This window comes from Atractosteus spatula, chromosome 6, assembly GCF_055471065.1.
Source record: "Atractosteus spatula isolate fAtrSpa1 chromosome 6, fAtrSpa1.hap1, whole genome shotgun sequence".
In the NCBI taxonomy this organism is placed as follows: Eukaryota; Metazoa; Chordata; class Actinopteri; order Semionotiformes; family Lepisosteidae; genus Atractosteus; species Atractosteus spatula.
Window position 1 is genome coordinate 49,374,979 of NC_142711.1, and position 17,978 is coordinate 49,392,956.

The window sequence follows — 17,978 nt, forward strand, 5'->3', positions numbered from 1 at the left end:
ATAGAGATTAGGTGTACCCTTCTGATGATGTGTTGTTGCAATAATAATTCCACTCAGTATGAGAGGAACTACATGTGCTTGGCAGAAAAGCCAGTGGTGCGAATCTACCATCTGTGAAATTGTGACTGGATGCCACTAAGTCAGAATCCTCCCCAGAAGAGGTGTGTGTCAGGGAGACATCAGGATAATTCTGGATGTTGTTGGTGTTGGTCAGCCACAAGGTGGCACTCTTGCTTTTAGATTTGTTAGATTAAAAAAGAATACCCAATAAAAAGGGCTGCTCCACTGTAGGAGAAACTGAGTACTGATGTTCTGAGCAAAGTCCTGTCAATATTATGGACACTGCTGGCCGTATAGTACCTTTCCCCAGACCTGTTGATATAAACTTTGGTTGTCATGGCCAGATGAAATTTGAATTACAAAATCTGATTATGCTTCCTCATCATGGAAACTTCCTTAAACTCATCCTGCTTTAACTGAAGAGGCCACAGAAACTTGGGAGTTTAAATCTATTTTTCTTCCTGGTGGTCATCTACTTCTTTACTTTGAATGTGTTGCATGATGCAGAACATGAGCCACAAGGCGATGGTCTGTCTTACGGTCTCAGTTTGGGCCTCTCTCTGGTATTACTTTGACTGAGCCACAAAGGCTCATTCCAGTTTTCTGAGATGCAGAGGGAGTAGTGCACAAAAAAGTAAACTGCCTTACTGGTTAACAACATCCTCTTATAAAGCTCAGAGGGTGATAATTGCCCACAAGCAGACAGTGAGAGTTAAATCCAAACTTTTCCTCTCGTGCGCATGTCATTTTGAAAAAAATGCAAACCTCACACAAAAACTGACAGCAGAAAAAAAAATCTGATTTTCATGCATGTTGCAAGGCTGTAAACCTGTGAATGATCACTGTGCTCTTTCCTGCTGTTTTGATGCTGTTTTTGGAACAAAAAGCTATACAAATTAATTTTCAAAATTAACATTAGGACATGACTTCTTTAATTCTCTGGTTCCAGATTATGGTTCCTCTATTTCCATATAATTAATTGTATAAATTAATAGTATATTTATTGACACATCTCTAAACTACTAAACTGTGGCTAAGTGAATTGTAAAAAAATATTTTAATTAATTCACTGTTGATTTTGAAATGGTTATTTTTTGTTTAATTTAACTAGGTGTGTCCTTTTAGAGTGCATTAGCGTTTACACTGACAAACCAAAGCTGCATTTACACAGTTGGACATTTAACAGAGTAATCCAAGAGATGTAAGTACCTCACCTTTTAACCCCTGTATGCAAAAAGAAAATATTCTGCATTGTTTTACTGCAAGTCAAGGTGCTAATAAATAATTATGAGCACTTATGATAGTTTTTACTCTTGTTTTCATTTATCTTTCTTTATATTTCTAGATAAAAAAAAACATTGACCTCACAGAAGATTTTAAAATATTTGATAAAATCCACATACTAATGACCAACATTTACAAATGATTAATATGAAAGGGAGTTATGGGTAAAAATCTGTGACTGCAGTTTTGTAATCTCACATAATCTTATAACCTAATAATCTATTTTTTATCTTCCAGAGACTGTGACCTTTGCTTTTCAACTGCATAGTAACTGCAAGTGGCACAGTGGTTAGCACTACTACTTTGCAGTGCTGATGCGCTGAGGTCAGTTCTTTAAGTGATATCTGTGTGGAGCTTGTATGTTTTCACTGTGTTCATGTGGGTTTCCTCCCACAGTCATCTGAGACATCTTGGTAGGTTATTTGGTTTTTGTAAACAATTGGCCCTGGTGTGAGTGTGTGCGTGTCTTTGTCTGTGTGTCTGCCCTGCAATGGACTGGTGTCCCACCCAGGGTGTATCCTGCCTTGTGCCCATTGCTTGCTGGGATAGGCTCTGGCTCCCCCATGACCCTGTAACGGATAAAGAGGTTAGAAAATGGATGGATTAACTTTACCTTTATTTCCTGGATCATTTGCCTCATTTAAAATTCTGTCTGATCCTGAATCAGGCCTCCGAACAGCAACAAAGACATGCCTTGGTAGCATACAAATTACGAACAGCTCAACTACCATTTCAGGAACCGAATCCAAGCTCTTTTTATAGTTTAAGGAAAATCTGGAAGTGATTAACAAAGGGTTGGGCCATTTACCGTTCACCAGAGGACTTGATCTCCATCCAGGGATTCTCATAAAGATCCAGTGAGTAAGATGGGGTTGTAAATTTACTGCTACTGCAGCAGAGGACACTTTCCTTATTCTTGAACAAAGCATCAGGATTACACTTGCCAAACAATATATCGTACGTTCAATGAGGCAAGAAACATAACATAAAATGTTTTTAAATGTTAAATATGAGTGCATCTTTTCTTATGATCAAATATTTCCAAGATTAAAGTGATTATTGTTAAAAATCTGCATTACATGTACTGTAGATTTTGTTATTTCTTACTCCCAGTCTTACCTGGTAGTAATTTATCTTCGATTTACATGGACCATCTGGAGCCTTCAGCAGTAAAACGTCAGCCAAGCTCAATGCTATGCAGTACAGTTCAAAAGGACTGTTGCATGATGTTTTCTATTGAAATCCTAACTAAACCTGAACTTGCTGTAAGTGTCTAACTTTTATGTAGTACGAGTTACAGTAGGCACCTATGCCAGATTTATTGTAGCTTTTACAGTTAATTTAAAACTACCTATTAATATTTTTCAGTAATATTTTTGCACTTAGTAGATGAAGGTATTAAACATTGTCAAACCGATCCATTCAAAAATTCAGGAACTTTACATAAATTTGACCTTTTCTATCTTGAGATGTCTCCAAATAAATGTAATAAAAGTCTTATTTACTATGTAACTGTATAAAAGTAATTGAGATGTCAAGGGTAAAAAAAGCAGGCTTTTCAGATTGAGTTACCACAATTACTGAATTAGAATTATAATTAGAAAATATAATTTTTGTATTTCTAATTGCTGATAATAAATTGAAACAGTTGAAATTAGTTTAGTAATAACAGATACCCACTTTTCAAAATCACAGCAACATTGTTTAAATTTAAATTTACCAGGGTATCAAATTGAGCACCAATTTGATTAAACACTCTAAAGCTTGCATTTATATTTTCACTTCCTCAGGCAATACATTTAGCTGATTGTGTTTTCCAGTACATCATTTCATAATTTTCTACAACTTCTGATGCCTCATTTTGTAAATCTTTAATGTGCAATCCTATTACTATCAAATACACTGTTTGCACAGGAAAAGAAAATTCTCCGGAAAACAACTGTGACTCTGTATTCAGTTAACAATACAGTTTGCAGTTTGTTCTAAGCACTGATAGAAACAGGATTTAAAATTTAAAACCTTTACCTGGTTGTAGTGTGGGCTGAATAATACATTTTTTCTATAAAAGCTATAAAAAAACTCCTTTTTAGATTACTTAGTTTGAATGCACAGAGAATCTGGGACAATTAATGCTAATGATTTGGACAAAAATATGTCTGACCCTTCTTCAGTTTATCAGTCAATAAAAAAACCCATTTAGCTAACATTTTCCCAGAACACTGCCATCTTATGGTTTATATGGGAAAGGTTTATTTTTTGGCTTGCGAATGGGTCACAGGTGCACTTGCCTGAAGAGCAGTCAGGTTAAAAACTGGTCTTAGCAGTCCCAGAGCCTTTTATCTTTTATTCCACCTGAGATATGAATTACTTAATTGACTTAAGCTTTATGATTCCCCATTGCTGCAAGACAGAACAAAGGTATCAGCCTCAATTTCGTACGAGGCACACTTCTCTCTGATTTGTATTTCAGTAGCGTCCACAGTAATGTATTGTAATCAGTAGGATTGTATGTGGTCTATTTTTCCTAACCAATTTAAGCCTGGCAGTTAATTTTCAAGCCTTTGCTCTGACACTCATTTTCTTCAGAATATTCTGAATTCGTTCATCTCTGTAAATGAAACCTGAAAAAAACATAACTGTGGCTATTTTTTATACCGTGAAAATAAGTTAATAAACAAGTAAGCCATAGGAATTCAAATATGGTATGTTGGAGGGGCCCAATGGTGGTGCAGCGGTTAGCATTGCTGCCATGCAGGTTCAATTCCTAAGGTGCTGTCTGTGTGGAGTTTGTAAGTTCTCCCAGGCTTTGTGCAGGTCCCTTCCAGGTGCTCTGGTTTCTTTCCCACAGTCCAAAGATGTACTGGTGGGCTAATTGGCTTCTGGGAAAACTGGACCTGGGGAGGGTTTGTGTGTATGTCTGTTTGTGCCCTACAGTGTCACGACTATAGTCCCCCCTCCTTAAGGGTGCTCCAGCCCTTTCACTAAGACTTTATTCTCTGCACCTGTTCCCTATTCCCAGCCCACCTTAAAAGCCAGGCGCTGACGCTCATCCGGGCTCCGCATCTGATTTCCATATCATGCGAGTCCGGGACCAGGAAGCGCCTGGTCCCGTTAAGGTTTTAACCTCTGTTCCCGTTCCTGTTCCCCGTCCGCCGGTTCCGACCCGGCCTTCGTGGTTTTTATCTTGTTCTGATGGATCTCCTGGTTTTGGACTTACCCTTGCGTTTTGGATTATCCCTAAGGACTACTCTCTCGGATTGTTCGCCTCGGCCACACCTTCCCCCGTGCACCAGCGCACCTTGGACACGCCCCCCTGTCTTCAGCCCCGTATTCCTGCATGACGTTTCCCTAGTGTTCCCCCACTTCTTCAGATTGTGTCGTCCGCATAGGGTCCGGAAAGAACTGTTCGTTACATACAGTGGATGGTGTCCTGCCCAAGGTATATCCTGCTTTGTACCGATTGCTTGCCAGGACAGGCTCCATGTCCCCCTGACCTTGTATTGCATGAAGTGATAAAAAAAATGGATGAATGGTGTTGGGGAGGTACAGGCTCTGCAGCCTCCAAAGTGTTTGATCTAGCCTGTGCTCAGAATGGAAGTGATTATATTAAATTGTTCAACGGTAAAATCAAATGCAATGACTCTCTAGCCCTCGAGTACTGAGGAATCACATGGCTTCGAAGGAAGACTCAGGACGGGCCAAGAAATTCAGAAAATGCTAATAATAATTTAGTCATTGAATGCCCTTTTTGTTCTTAAATATAGCCGTGCTAGATCATTAAATCCAGAGTCCAAAGCATTTTATGGTATTTTCTCAGCTCTGTAGTTCTGTCTGCTGCACAAATTTGCAGTCATTCTGCAAGCTTCAATCAAACTGGGAATTGCTCATTTTAAGTGTATGTCAAAAAGCCTGCATTAATACTTTGTGGCTAACATATCAGCTCTTAACACATCATAAATTGCAGCTGAATAAAGGTTGCATCAGTACACATTGCCTTTCACTGGTAATGTGTGTCAAATGTATGGTTTGCAAGTAACACTTGGAAGAAATTCATGAGACCATTTTAGCTGAAAAAATGCCATTAAGGAGCTGTTCTTCATTAATAAGAAAATGTACTGGAACTTATTGAAGTGTCCACCAAAATCTAAAACTAGAAGAACAGCAAGGATCATATCCAACACTAAGAGCTGAATATTAATTTTAGCAAGTTTGCATTCATTTCCTCTTTTAAACGCCAGGTTTTTGACTGAAGTCTGGAGTTTTAATCAGCAATGTTCTATGAAAGATTGTGAATGAAACTGAAGCCCAAACTTTACTTATAAGGAAGAAATATGAACCCACAAGAGATAATTAAATGATTGATGATCAAATGATTATTAAAAATTCTAGATGAACTTAAAATGCATGAATGCAAAATATTGAAAACATGTCATGACAAGCTGTCACACAAATGGATTAGTCCGTTTTAAAAAATATTTTTATCTGGCAACCTTTCTTGTATACAAAAATATTTTGAAGTGTGTCTTTTTTCTCAAATTAAAACCAAAATTTAACAAATAATCTTTGCTGTTTTTACTTAGAGCTATGCTACACTTTCATTGTCTAGGTTATCCTTCTGTTTATAGGATTTATTTGTTGTTGCTAGGTGGGTGTACCCTACTATGAAACCCTACTATGAAAAGATGGGTATCAATTCATCAACCATATAAACCCTCTCAGGTTCATCTAGGGTGACCTTCTTGAACAATGTTTAATTGAGATCATCAGTAGGAGACATCAATATGAGATCATGAACAAATAGGTTCCAAAGTTAATCCATTGATTTATTTTCTATGATCATGATATTTTGTTTGATTGTGGCAAAGAGAAACACAAACTAAGTAATTTAAACTGGTCAACTTCACATTTCAAACTAATTGCATTTTATTGCAATGAGGCTTTACACTTGTCAATATTTCAATATTACTATGCAGTTCTGTAACTAATTAATGTGTTTTTTTAACTAGCAGCTCTATTCAGAATTACATTTGTATTGAAACCAGCTTCTTACTTTCACATCAAGGGATTTTACCTAATGCAATATATATGTAATATATATGTTTTGTGTTATTGTTCACAGGGTAATTGTACAACAGAAGGGATGCAATAATCTGATACTTTCAATTTAATTATGCAGTATATTGCAAATGTATTCCAAAACACATTTACAGATCTAGTTAAAGACTCACAAATCAGACACAGAGACAATATGCGTGGCATAAATGACACTATGGAGAAAAATCGTCATTCTTTCCTAACAGCAGGTGCCGATAAATTAGTGTTCAGGTCAGAAGACAGCAGTGAGTGAATTACTAATGTGTGGTTTTAGGAACATGTTTTTTGCAGGAAGAAACTATTTTGCCTGCAAGGATAAAATGCACTACACTATTGATTGTTCGTGTGCTTCAGTCTCGAAAACCATCTGATTAAAGCTTTTTTCTGAAAGAAAAACACAATTTATCAATCACATAGTCTAGACTTAACCTGGTTCACTTGTCATTTGACCATGAATGGAAAAATGTATCTGTTAATTACTTCACAATCAATTGATTTTTCCATTGCCCTACATTTTTAAAGATTTTTTTTATTATACATATTCCTGCTTTTTGGCAGTAGAACTAACTAACTACAGTAGTTATCCACAAATGAATTCCACTATTTTTTTTCTGTCAAAGTAATGAGAATGCAATGTTTGTATAAATTATGGCATGATATGTTAAGAGTAGGTCACCACCAATGTGACAAATAAGAGTCTCTTTTTGGTTGGTCAGTGATGTAATCAAAGCCCAACTCAAATTAACCAAGAAAGGAACCAATCACTTTGCAGCACGCACTGAATATATAAAGACGAGTCTATGTGACTGAACTAAGTATTTGTTGGAGAAGTAGAAGAGAAATTATAGATATTACTGAGAAAAAAAATCAAGAGTTAGTTCGTTAGATCTCACATACTGTATATACCACATTTATTTTTGTTTCAATCAAAAATCAAGAAATTTCCATCTGAAGAGAATGAACAGTCAGTCTGCAGGGAGAGGGATCTCCTGCCCATCTCAAGACTCTAACTGCACTCAGATTGTGTCTCATTTTACAGGCCAGAACCATTTCAGAGCAAAGAGTAGCAATCTAGTTGATGTTCCATTACATGCAGGCACTGGAGTGCCTATTTCAGAGGACTTCAACCCTTTTCCAACTGTGGAAGTGCCTGATCATGCTCATTACACCATAGGAACTGTAATTCTGTTCGTGGGCATCACTGGTGTCCTGGGAAATTTCCTGGTCATCTATGCTTTCAGCAGGAGCAAAAGCTTGCGAACACCATCTAATATGTTCATCATCAATCTTGCTGTCTCCGACTTTCTGATGTCCATCACTCAGGCACCAGTCTTCTTCATTACCAGTCTCCACAAGAGGTGGGTGTTTGGGGAAAAGGGTTGCGAACTTTATGCTTTTTGTGGCGCTTTGTTTGGAATTGGCTCCATGATTACATTGATGGTGATTGCGGCTGATCGCTATTTCGTGATCACCCGGCCGCTCGCGTCTATTGGAGTGATGACATTGAAACGAGCTGGGCTGATCCTGGTGGGAGTCTGGTGTTACTCTCTTGGATGGAGTCTCCCCCCCTTTTTTGGCTGGAGCGCCTATGTTCCTGAAGGTTTGCTGACATCATGCACGTGGGACTACATGACCTTCACCCCTTCAGTCCGTGCTTACACTATGCTCCTTTTCACCTTCATCTTCCTGATCCCATTGCTGATCATTATCTGTTGCTATGTCTTCATCTTCAAGGCCATCCGAGCTGCAGGCAGAGCTGTTCAGAAGATCAACTCAGGAGAGTCTCAAAAACTGTATGAAAAGATGAGAAGTGATTGGAAAATGGCAAAAATTGCCCTGATTGTCATTTTGCTTTATGTTGTCTCCTGGGCACCTTACTCTTGTGTGGCTCTTACCGCCTTTGCTGGTTACTCTCACCTTTTGACCCCATATATGAACTCAGTGCCAGCTGTGATAGCAAAGGCTTCTGCCATCCACAACCCCATCATCTACGCCATCACACACCCCAAATACAGAACTGCTATTGCGAAGTATGTCCCCTTCCTACAGGTGATTCTGAGGGTTTCTCAAAAGGACTTGCGCTCATCAGGCAGCTACACCTCCATGCGCCGTTCCACTCTCACCAGCCAGTCTTCCAGCCTCAGTGCGACCAACACCCGGTGGGCCAAGAGCCGCCATTCATCCACCTCAGACAGCGAGTCCTGCTGGACAGAGAGTGAGGCCGATGTCTCTAGCCTTTGCTCGCCTTCCTCCAATCGACAGGTGACCACCGAAATCAGAGAGGACATAACCGTTGACACCATCATACAGTCCCAGCCGAGCAGCAATAACTTTGGGTTTTTTAACAAGACGTCAAGTGACTCCAGAGATATCTCTGTGACTGAAGTCAGCCAATCTGAATGCAGTGTATTTCCTCTGCCTGGGATTTAGATGTAATTTGGGGTCGCAAAAGAGCTATGATTATGTTGATCAGTCTTGTATATTGTAAGTCTGTGTCACTTTGTGTATTTGCTTAACATTCCTATTGTTTCTAGATGTAAGTTGATGTAAGATGTAAGTTGCCGGGTATATTACGTGTGATTTTATTAGCTTACATTATGTGTATCAAAATGTGGCCCGAGAAAGCAGGTGTCTTGCTAATTTTACAGCTACAGTATTTTTGAAGCTTCTGCTACTGCAGAATACCTGCAAAACTGACTGTCATATAAAAATATGGTTAGTATATACTGTTGATTGTGCAAGCCAATATATCCATATATTCTTTCTTTAAGCATCTTAATACATGTAATTTGAGATCTTTATAAGTTGTATTTTCATGTTTTTCTCCTCTTTAATGAAAAATAAAATGTTCTGCACTGTTCTTCTTCACTGGTATTAATCAAAATGATAAAATATTACGTACAGAAAACATTCATTGTTAAAAAAACACAGGTATGTATGCTTTCCATCAAAGAAGAACCACCACAAGTTTTGCAAATTCTTCAGCATGAGGTTTATTTCATTTTTCTAGAAGTAGCATTCTCTACTGAACTGAATTCAGTTGAAGCGATTCAGTCATTATATGCAGTCATTTTTCGATAGGTTTGAGAAAGCAAAAAAATGCAACAAGCTTGATATTCATTGTTCATTTTATTGTAAAAAAAGCTAACGTAGAAATTTGACTTAATTCAAGGCCTTGAGGTATGCCAGATTTGTAATAATATGTTGTTAAAAAAACACACAAACACAACAGATAATAAATAATTAACTCAATGAGTGTTACCCAGTTTTTGCTGCAGGTAATTATACGTTAAAGAAATAAAGAACCAAGCATGAAAAGCATCAGGATACATTTGATTCAGGTATATGTTTGTTTGCCAAGATGTCCCTTTTAATAGCACATTAAACCAATGAAGTGAGTATTTTTTTATTGCAGTGGGTTTTAAAATAAAGTATTGTGACCCAAAGATACTTGAAATAGCTCAAGAATGAACACCCTAAAGAATCATCAGCACTTACTGTCTCATTAGTATCTGGTTAGTATCTTTCTGCATCACTTGTACATAATTAGGTGTAAAATTAACTATGCTTTATAATGGTTCCCCATGATACCCTATCTTCAAATTACTTTGGTCTTCATTTTTGTTTATAAAATCTAGAAAAAAGCTTAAAGTAAGTGAAATGCATATTGTTCCACCTCAAACCAGTGAGCTATAGCTAAAAATTTCAGATACATCCATTATTTATATTAATTGAAAAGCTTTCCTTTATAACACTGAACCATCAAACTGTGTGTAACAAATTTCACTCACTATAACACAGTAATAATTAATATTTGATATAATTTGTTAAATCACGTGAGGATTCCAGGTCCAAGTTAAATTCCTTAGCTTCAGATATGGAGACCACCAGCAAATAAACGCTGAAGGTTTTCTTAAAACACCAGTTCACTCCAGAACCACACATCCATTGATCCATTTTCTATCTAGTTCATCCAATTCAGGGTTGTGGGGAAGCAGGACAGTATCCCAGCAAACAATGAGTTCAGACTGGGATACACCCTGGACGTCCCATCAGTCCATCATAGTGAAGCACACTAGTGCTAGTAATGACAAGACAAATAAAATTAAGTGTAAAGTAATTCTCTCAAAATAAAATCTTTATTGGTTAATGGGTGTCAAACATTTGTACACATTATAACTTAATGTCTCCCACTTTGCAATTAGAATATCCTTTAATATCATTGTGATAAAACAAATTCTAACTAGCAAATCCAGTTTTTAATATATTGGATTATTTATTCTAAATATTAAATTTAGGTTCAGATGGTATAAAAACTCTGTATCTTTCAAACTGTTAGCCCACATCTACAGAATACTTTGGAAGCAAATATGATTAAGGATGCTTTTTTTTAAATTTAAAATAAATATTGTTCACAATTTAAGCTTTTATTTTTTAGTGACAATCCACTTTGATATCACATTTTTAAACATGTAATTAAAAACCAATAAGTGATACATCATGACCTGGAATGAACCCTCTCGCTTTAATAGCATTCATTGTTTCTTATGTCTACTATAGCTTCCAGGCTGACTGCAGAATTAAAACATTCAGTGGATGCACATGTATTGTAATAGTGTATATTTGTAAATCCTGTTAAATATTCTTTTGCATTGGATTTCTCAGATTTTCCAGCAGCTTAATGCACATCCTCATGCTGCTCCCATAACAATGGTTTTCTTCCAAGATGAGAATGTGACAGTTATACCATGGTTGCTCTGCTCATAAGACTTGAGCCCTGTTGAACATGTGTCCATAGACTGAAGTAGTTCTATTTAGCTGAGTCAGCACTCGTAGGCTGCAAAGGAACAAGTAAAGGTTTATTCGCTGCTGAAAAGAGAAGAAAAGAAACAAAATTTAGGCTGTGGAGCCTTCTTCAGGTGTATAAAATCCATACAGAAGTTGGGATGAATTACACTGTAGTAGCAGATGAAGAGATAAAAATGACTTGACTGGATAGATAAATGACCAATGAACTTCAGTATCCAACATTACAAGTGGTGATGTACAGAACAGGTGACAGGAATATACACTATTTATACCAAACCGGTTACACTGAATTTGACAAATGCTTACTGAAAATATTTTTTCACTGTCCTCCTTTTGAAAGCACAGATAAATGGAAATGCACACAATAAAAAAAACATATAACATTAAGTTCAGAAATGAAAGAAGGAGCACAAGGTCAATTATCAACATGAATATGAGGTGAATTTATAATTGAAAAGACAACCCACTTCTTTGCACAGGGTTGTGGGTTTGTTGAACACACTGTCTGGCTGAGTTGTGGAAGCTAACACTCTGTTGCTCAAGAACTTCTTGGTGAGATTTTGGAATTGATTAGCTGGTGTGAGTTTTTGAAGTGAGAAATATTTACATGGTCAGAGAAATAAATGTTTACTTTTCAAATACTGTGAATGGCCAGCAATTACTGCTGTACGCTGTATTGATGTGCATTTGATAAATAAACTTTGAACTTGAACTGAATCATCAGATCAGATGCATACCATACCTGGCACTTAGATGGTCTATGCTGTGGTCAGTCAGTCAACTGTTCATGGATGTGGCAAGATGAGGGCGAATCTTAATGTGTCGTAAATTGTAAATAAACACCCTAGAACGTTTTAAGGGCACGGGCTCGTGATGAGCAAAATTGCACATTTACTGTTATGGAACTGGCCTCAGTGAAACGTTATTTGGTGTTTTGATGGATCCTGATAACATTGTCCGTTTTTTAAGAAAGGGGGACATAAATGGAATGACGGCCTTTCTCAAAGCTTAAAAGCAGATGAAGTTATTAACTTTGGCATAAAACACACAAAGCACTATGGTCTTCTGATGATGCAAAGTTTAGTCAAAAGCTTCCCTCTGCACAATTCAACTACATTGGCTTCCTGTGTCTGTGCCCCTGGTGCCGCGCATGCTCCGCAGTGCCCCCACTTTTGTGTTTCCTGCTTTAGTGCTTCCTATTGCAAAGATGGCAGAAGTAAAGATCAGTTTGGTTTGTGCGGGTAAAAACATTTTAAAAATCTTTTTTGCAGCTCTGATAATGCACATGATCTATTATGTCGGCCGTTGCAAAATATTTATAAAGTGTATTTTTGCATTTCTTTAGGCTAAAACACTACACTGTTTTGTTTGCAAAAAGATTTATAATTTCATTTTACTTATTTGACTGCAAAAGTCCATATTATTAGTCTGATATTCTAACAATATATGATGTTTTTCCTTAAGCAATTGTTCTTAGTTACTTTCTTTGTTTATTTGCAGTGATTCTTCTGTGTAGAACAGCGGTAGTAGCTTATGTGGAGGATCTGGATGACTCGTAAGTGATGCTCGAGCACCCAATTATTATTTCTATTATTTTCTTTCATGAATTTTGTCTGTCGTTTCTGATTGTTGCTGATGGTATGTGGTTAATTGCCGAAAACGTTAACACGAGATATCTAGAATGAAGCGTTTAAGCTAGACTGTATTAGAACTACCCTGTGCATACAGTTTCTTTAATTCACTAATTAAGGGGTTTTCACTGCTTGAATCCAATTGCGTCGGTGAATGTCTTATACGTAGCAAAGCAGGTTTAAATGTCAGTTAAATGCTTCTTGAGAAACACCACGTGCTTACCGACTTTATTTAAAACGTCCAAAGATCCTGCAAGATAAATGAGGCAAGTTTACAGTAACTTGTATTTAAGTTAGTAAAATAAAAGTGTCTGAAAGGAGTTCCCTTCAGTCGTATCCACTGTATTCTCTGTAAAATCTGGATATTTTCTAATTGCTCATTTATACTTTGTTACGTAGAAAATATGGTGGGACACTAACGTTAAAATATTGAAACCATACATTCATTCAATATTTAACATTTTAGGTAATATTGCATTATCGTCACAGCCTTTAATCTTTGTGTGAACTATTACTACGGTCTTGTGCCTTTGTTGAGTATAATCGAGTTTGCCAGACTTAATGTTTAAAATCTACATTAATATAGTACAAAATATTGAATCCTATGGTAATCTGCTTATGTGTTTGGTGGTTATGAAGCATCCATAACTTAAGGCTTAAATGTTAAGTGACATTATGAAAAGCTTTAAATAAGAGCAATGAAAGGAAACAAGCTACAATTTGTTTAGGATTAGTATTTTGTTTCTCTGAAACATTCATTTTTGATTTGTTGAGGTTTTTAAAGTTGTACATTTAAAACTTTAAGTATTCTTATATGACAGAAGTAACAGTATGCAAGTACAACAGTATGCATGTGTGGACTTTGTAGAAAATGGTAAGAAATTAAAAAAAACAACCGTATTATGCCATATTCCTTTTTCCATATGGCACACAAATGGAAAATTTGCTTCATTTTGGACATTTTGCTGTTGTTCATAATTTTTTTTTCCCATGAATTATTTTTTTAGGTTTAAAGAAAGCAGAATGGATGATGTGTGGCTTGTTGATGTAAGTAATGTTTTTAGAACAATGGTTGCTCAGGCAAAGTAGACAAACTGATTTTCTGAATTTCCCTGATGACACCATTCATGTTATCCCCTTTGCAAGTCAGTATAGACTGTGCTGTTTATTTAGAGAAAGAGCAGTCGTGCATACAAGTTTTATTCTGGTGATATTGAGTGAGCCCTTACAAATTGAATTGGCATATTCATACAAGTTGGTTTATTTCACTGGCTTGGAGTGAGCACCTTGTTATAGGCTGTATCACAAAATCAGCTCTGATGTTTTTCTTAGCTGTGTAGTAATTTGTTTTATGTGCAAAATGTACCAAAGTGCTTTTAAAAAAAATCTTAGTTAAGAGTTTTAAACAAACCTAGGACAGTCAGTGTCAAACATTGGGCTCAGTCTTCTTAAAACTAGAATTTTAAAGAAACCACAAAGTTAAGATGAGTGTCTACTCTGAACATAGTAATAGAAGCATGCACTGTGATTCCAATGCTAAATATTATGAATGATGAACAAGCTTATCAGAACTGTGAATTATGATTTACGATGTTAGAAGATGTGCTGTAAGCTAACTTGAAACATGCTCGATGCATTTTCTTAAATCTGTCAAAACTGGGCTTCGGAATATGACAATGTAAATTCTGAAGTCAGATGACGAATTCAAATTGTAATAAGTTAAATTTAAACATTTTCTGGAATGGGCCAAAAATTTACTGCTGCCAGAAGAGCAAATATCTTCTGTAAACAACAGCAATTTAGATCTTTTGTAATCCATTGTGTATTCCAACTGCGGATTATTTCCAGTAGACTCTCAAGCAAAGCCTAAACGTTGCCTACAAAGCTAACTTTTTAAATATTCTTCATTGGTATGGTGCAAACTTTTCTTCAGTTGAAACTGCTCAGACTATGGGAATAAAATCGAGATGTGTAAAATACTTGTAACGCGGCTAAATAAATGGGTAAACTGCACATTAAAAAGTCTGTTAAAGAAAATTACTGTCTCAAACTTCACAACCTGTTATAGCTATTTTAAATGGGTTCTTTCCTCACTGTTGGTGGTTTCTGGTTCAGCCAGAATTGTCTCCCGCAGTGTCCAGCAGGTGGGGCAGTAGTGAGTTCAGGCTGTAGAGAGAAACCTGCTCTATTTATTTTTCAGCAGTCTCTGGTGGGTGAGGGTCAGACTGCTGTGCAGTCCATGTTGTTTTTACAAAGCCTTGTTGGATATAGCTTGTTTTCATTTTATCATTGTACCATTTACCAAAACCGGATCCTCCACAATAAATAGAAATAATGCAGAGTAGGAGGAAAATGTGATGAACCATTAGAATCATTGTCAGTTGTAATTGAAATTTAAACATATCTATATCTTTTAATGGTACTCCTTCAAACGTCACTGTTATTTCAACTCTCAGTACCAATGACATTACACATGAATCCAGGTTTCTGAAATGTTTTAATATTTTGTTGTTGAAAACTGCTTCTTCAATTGCTCATGACCTATGAAATATTAAAATGAAAGGTGGCTTCTCCTCCCACTTTGTGGAGTTGTTATTGAAGGAGTCTAGGATGTAAAAGTGTGTATTTATAGGAAAAGTGAGTTGTTGGTACTGTTTCATAGATATGACACTAGTCTCATGTGTAGAGTAAATATCTCAAGAGATGTCAGTTCATTAGCACTTTGCCAATGGGGAAAAAGGGTTCCTGGCGGTATTTCTCAACAGTGTCATAATGTGCAAAACACTAACAGTATTTCATGGAGTTCATATATGCAAGAACACGGCTCATATTACGTAATTTTATTAACAGTAGGTTGTGATTTGTAAAGTATTGCAAATGGTGGGAAAAGATGCAAGACCATTAAAAACTATTGAATCATGCTATTTAAAAATTGCGTGCTTACATGCTATTGCAGATTGTCAAGATCTGTTTGGAAAAAGTGAAAAAAATACTAAAAATCCTAGAAATTCAAATAAAAAGTTAGGTATTTAAAATATTTTGAGAATTCCACATAGATTTTGTGTGCATGCCAAAAACGTAGATGAAACAAAAATAAATTTAAACATAACCAAATGCTCTTAATGCTTTATGCAACCACAGTCCAATGTGTAGTATGTATTGTATCTTGTAGCACAAAGAAGCAGAAGCAGTATCATGTATATCACTGCACAAGTGTGCAGACAAGTCCAGTTAAATATCTTGCTCCATAAAAGACTCTTCTTTACAGATCATTGTTTCTTTAATGAGGCTGATTGTTTTCATTAAAAAAAGGCTTTGTACACAGCTCAGCAGTGTTGGATTTGAAGCAGGGAAACTATTTTGAACTTGTGAAAGGTTAAGGGATCGAATATCTTTTTGGAGTTTTCATGCAATTTCTTAACCTTCTAGTTCTACGCTCCCTGGTGCGGACACTGTAAAAAGCTGGAGCCCATATGGCATGAAGTCGGCTCCGAAATGCGAAGTTCTGGTTCTCCTGTACGAGTCGGGAAGATGGATGCCACCGCCTACTCTAGTAAGTTGTGTCGGTGGAGCTTTCCACCTCCAAGCTCAGGATCTTGCTTTTGAAAGTGTTTGACGGAGAGCAATGCAAAGCATTTGGATAGTGCAGTTGAACAGAAGTACAGTACAGAAAGATGAACAATTGTAAAAGATTCTTTTCCTAAATTGACATGTTCTGAATCAGGCAATTTTGTAACGCATCTTCATGCGCAGTTTTTACTTTCAGAATTTACCTGATCGATACTGATTATTTTGTTTGCCTATTAAAAGGATTACATTTTGATTTAAAGCTCACTTGCTGTTTTTTCTTTGTTAATTGCCGTGTTGTGTAAACTTATTGGCGTATGTCACATTGAGTGCCTTTGCGGGTTATAAATTAGTTTAATTCCTTTGGCCAGATGGCTGGAGCTGTGTTATCCTTCTAGACATTTTCAATAACTTTTTCATGACTAAATCTTTTAATTCCTCTGTTCCTCGGGAGGGTTAATTAAGTGGCTTTGTCAGTAGTTCATTTTTTTTGTGGGTAGGGTGAGCCTTGTTTGTTAAGCTGGTCAGAGGGAGGATCCTGCAGCTTCTAATGAGAGCTATTTATATACTGGCCTTGCAGAAGTGAGATCAAGACCTGGATAAACTATCTCTTCTGGAAATACTTGTGTGCCTAAGTTGCTTACTTGAAGGGCTCCTGAGCATTACTCAGATGTGTTATTTAATGCTGTGTTGTGGATTACACTTTACAAAGGCCAGAGAGAGCTTGTTTAGTTTTTTATATCTAGCAGGATTAGCTGTCATGCATAGTGCCGTTTTTGGAAGACGGCACAAAGCAACTTAAGATCCCCCCCAAATAAAATAACTTTAAATCGCCAGTAAAAGAAAATAAAATCTGCTAATAATATTGGTAAGAATTAATAGTAATTATTAATACTGATCTTAACTACTTTGGGAGTAGATCATATGGTTAAAGGGAAGGCCACCTAACAACCCTTCCCTTCCCATGGAAAGAAAGCTAACTGACAAAATCACTGCTAAAGTCCAGTTTTCACTACACTGTTCTGTTCTATCTATAGATGAGCAGAAATGTTCAGTCACAGCTCATGTAAACCTCAGCCAGGGCTGTTTTGTTTTAGGTTCATAGTAAAACGGCCATGTATTCTAAATGTAAATGACTGAAATACCAGAGACTTTATTAGTAATATTCATTACTCCTTATTCTCAAAACAGAAATAGTAATGAATGGTTAATGTCAATGCAAATCAAAATTGTGATGCAGTGATTTTTTATTTATAAAAGCAGTCCAATAATGTGATCTGGCAAAAGGTACTAGATATGCAGTACCTGTTGTATATTGCACAAAATCCTGCCTAGTGCAGTAGATTTGGTGGCTGCTGAGAAAATGTTTTGAACTAAGGCAGACGTATCTAAAGTCACTTCAGCCAGATTAGCCAGCTAAGAGGTAGGTGGAGAACAGTAGTGGAAACATACATAATGGAATATGTTGAGACTGTTGGCTCAGCCTGGGATAATTGTTTTAAATTAAAACATGCGTGTCATATGTACCGTCTT

At 36.7% G+C, this 17,978-nt stretch overlaps 1 protein-coding gene and 1 pseudogene across 1 annotated transcript in view; both read left to right on the plus strand.

Moving 5' to 3' along the window:
* Positions 1 to 7,395: 7,395 nt before the first annotated feature.
* LOC148833013 (melanopsin-A pseudogene) lies at positions 7,396 to 8,868 on the plus strand (annotated as a pseudogene).
* A 3,568-nt stretch (positions 8,869 to 12,436) lies between these two features.
* The window catches only part of LOC148833014 (protein disulfide-isomerase TMX3-like), a 41,473-nt gene continuing 35,931 nt past the window's right edge, over positions 12,437 to 17,978 (plus strand). Inside the window, exons 1-4 of the mRNA XM_088918678.1 lie at positions 12,437 to 12,488; positions 12,748 to 12,802; positions 13,886 to 13,925; positions 16,308 to 16,431. Of these exons, the coding sequence (XP_088774804.1) occupies positions 12,455 to 12,488; positions 12,748 to 12,802; positions 13,886 to 13,925; positions 16,308 to 16,431 (253 nt within the window). The 5' untranslated portion in view covers positions 12,437 to 12,454. The remainder of the gene's footprint in view (positions 12,489 to 12,747; positions 12,803 to 13,885; positions 13,926 to 16,307; positions 16,432 to 17,978) is intronic.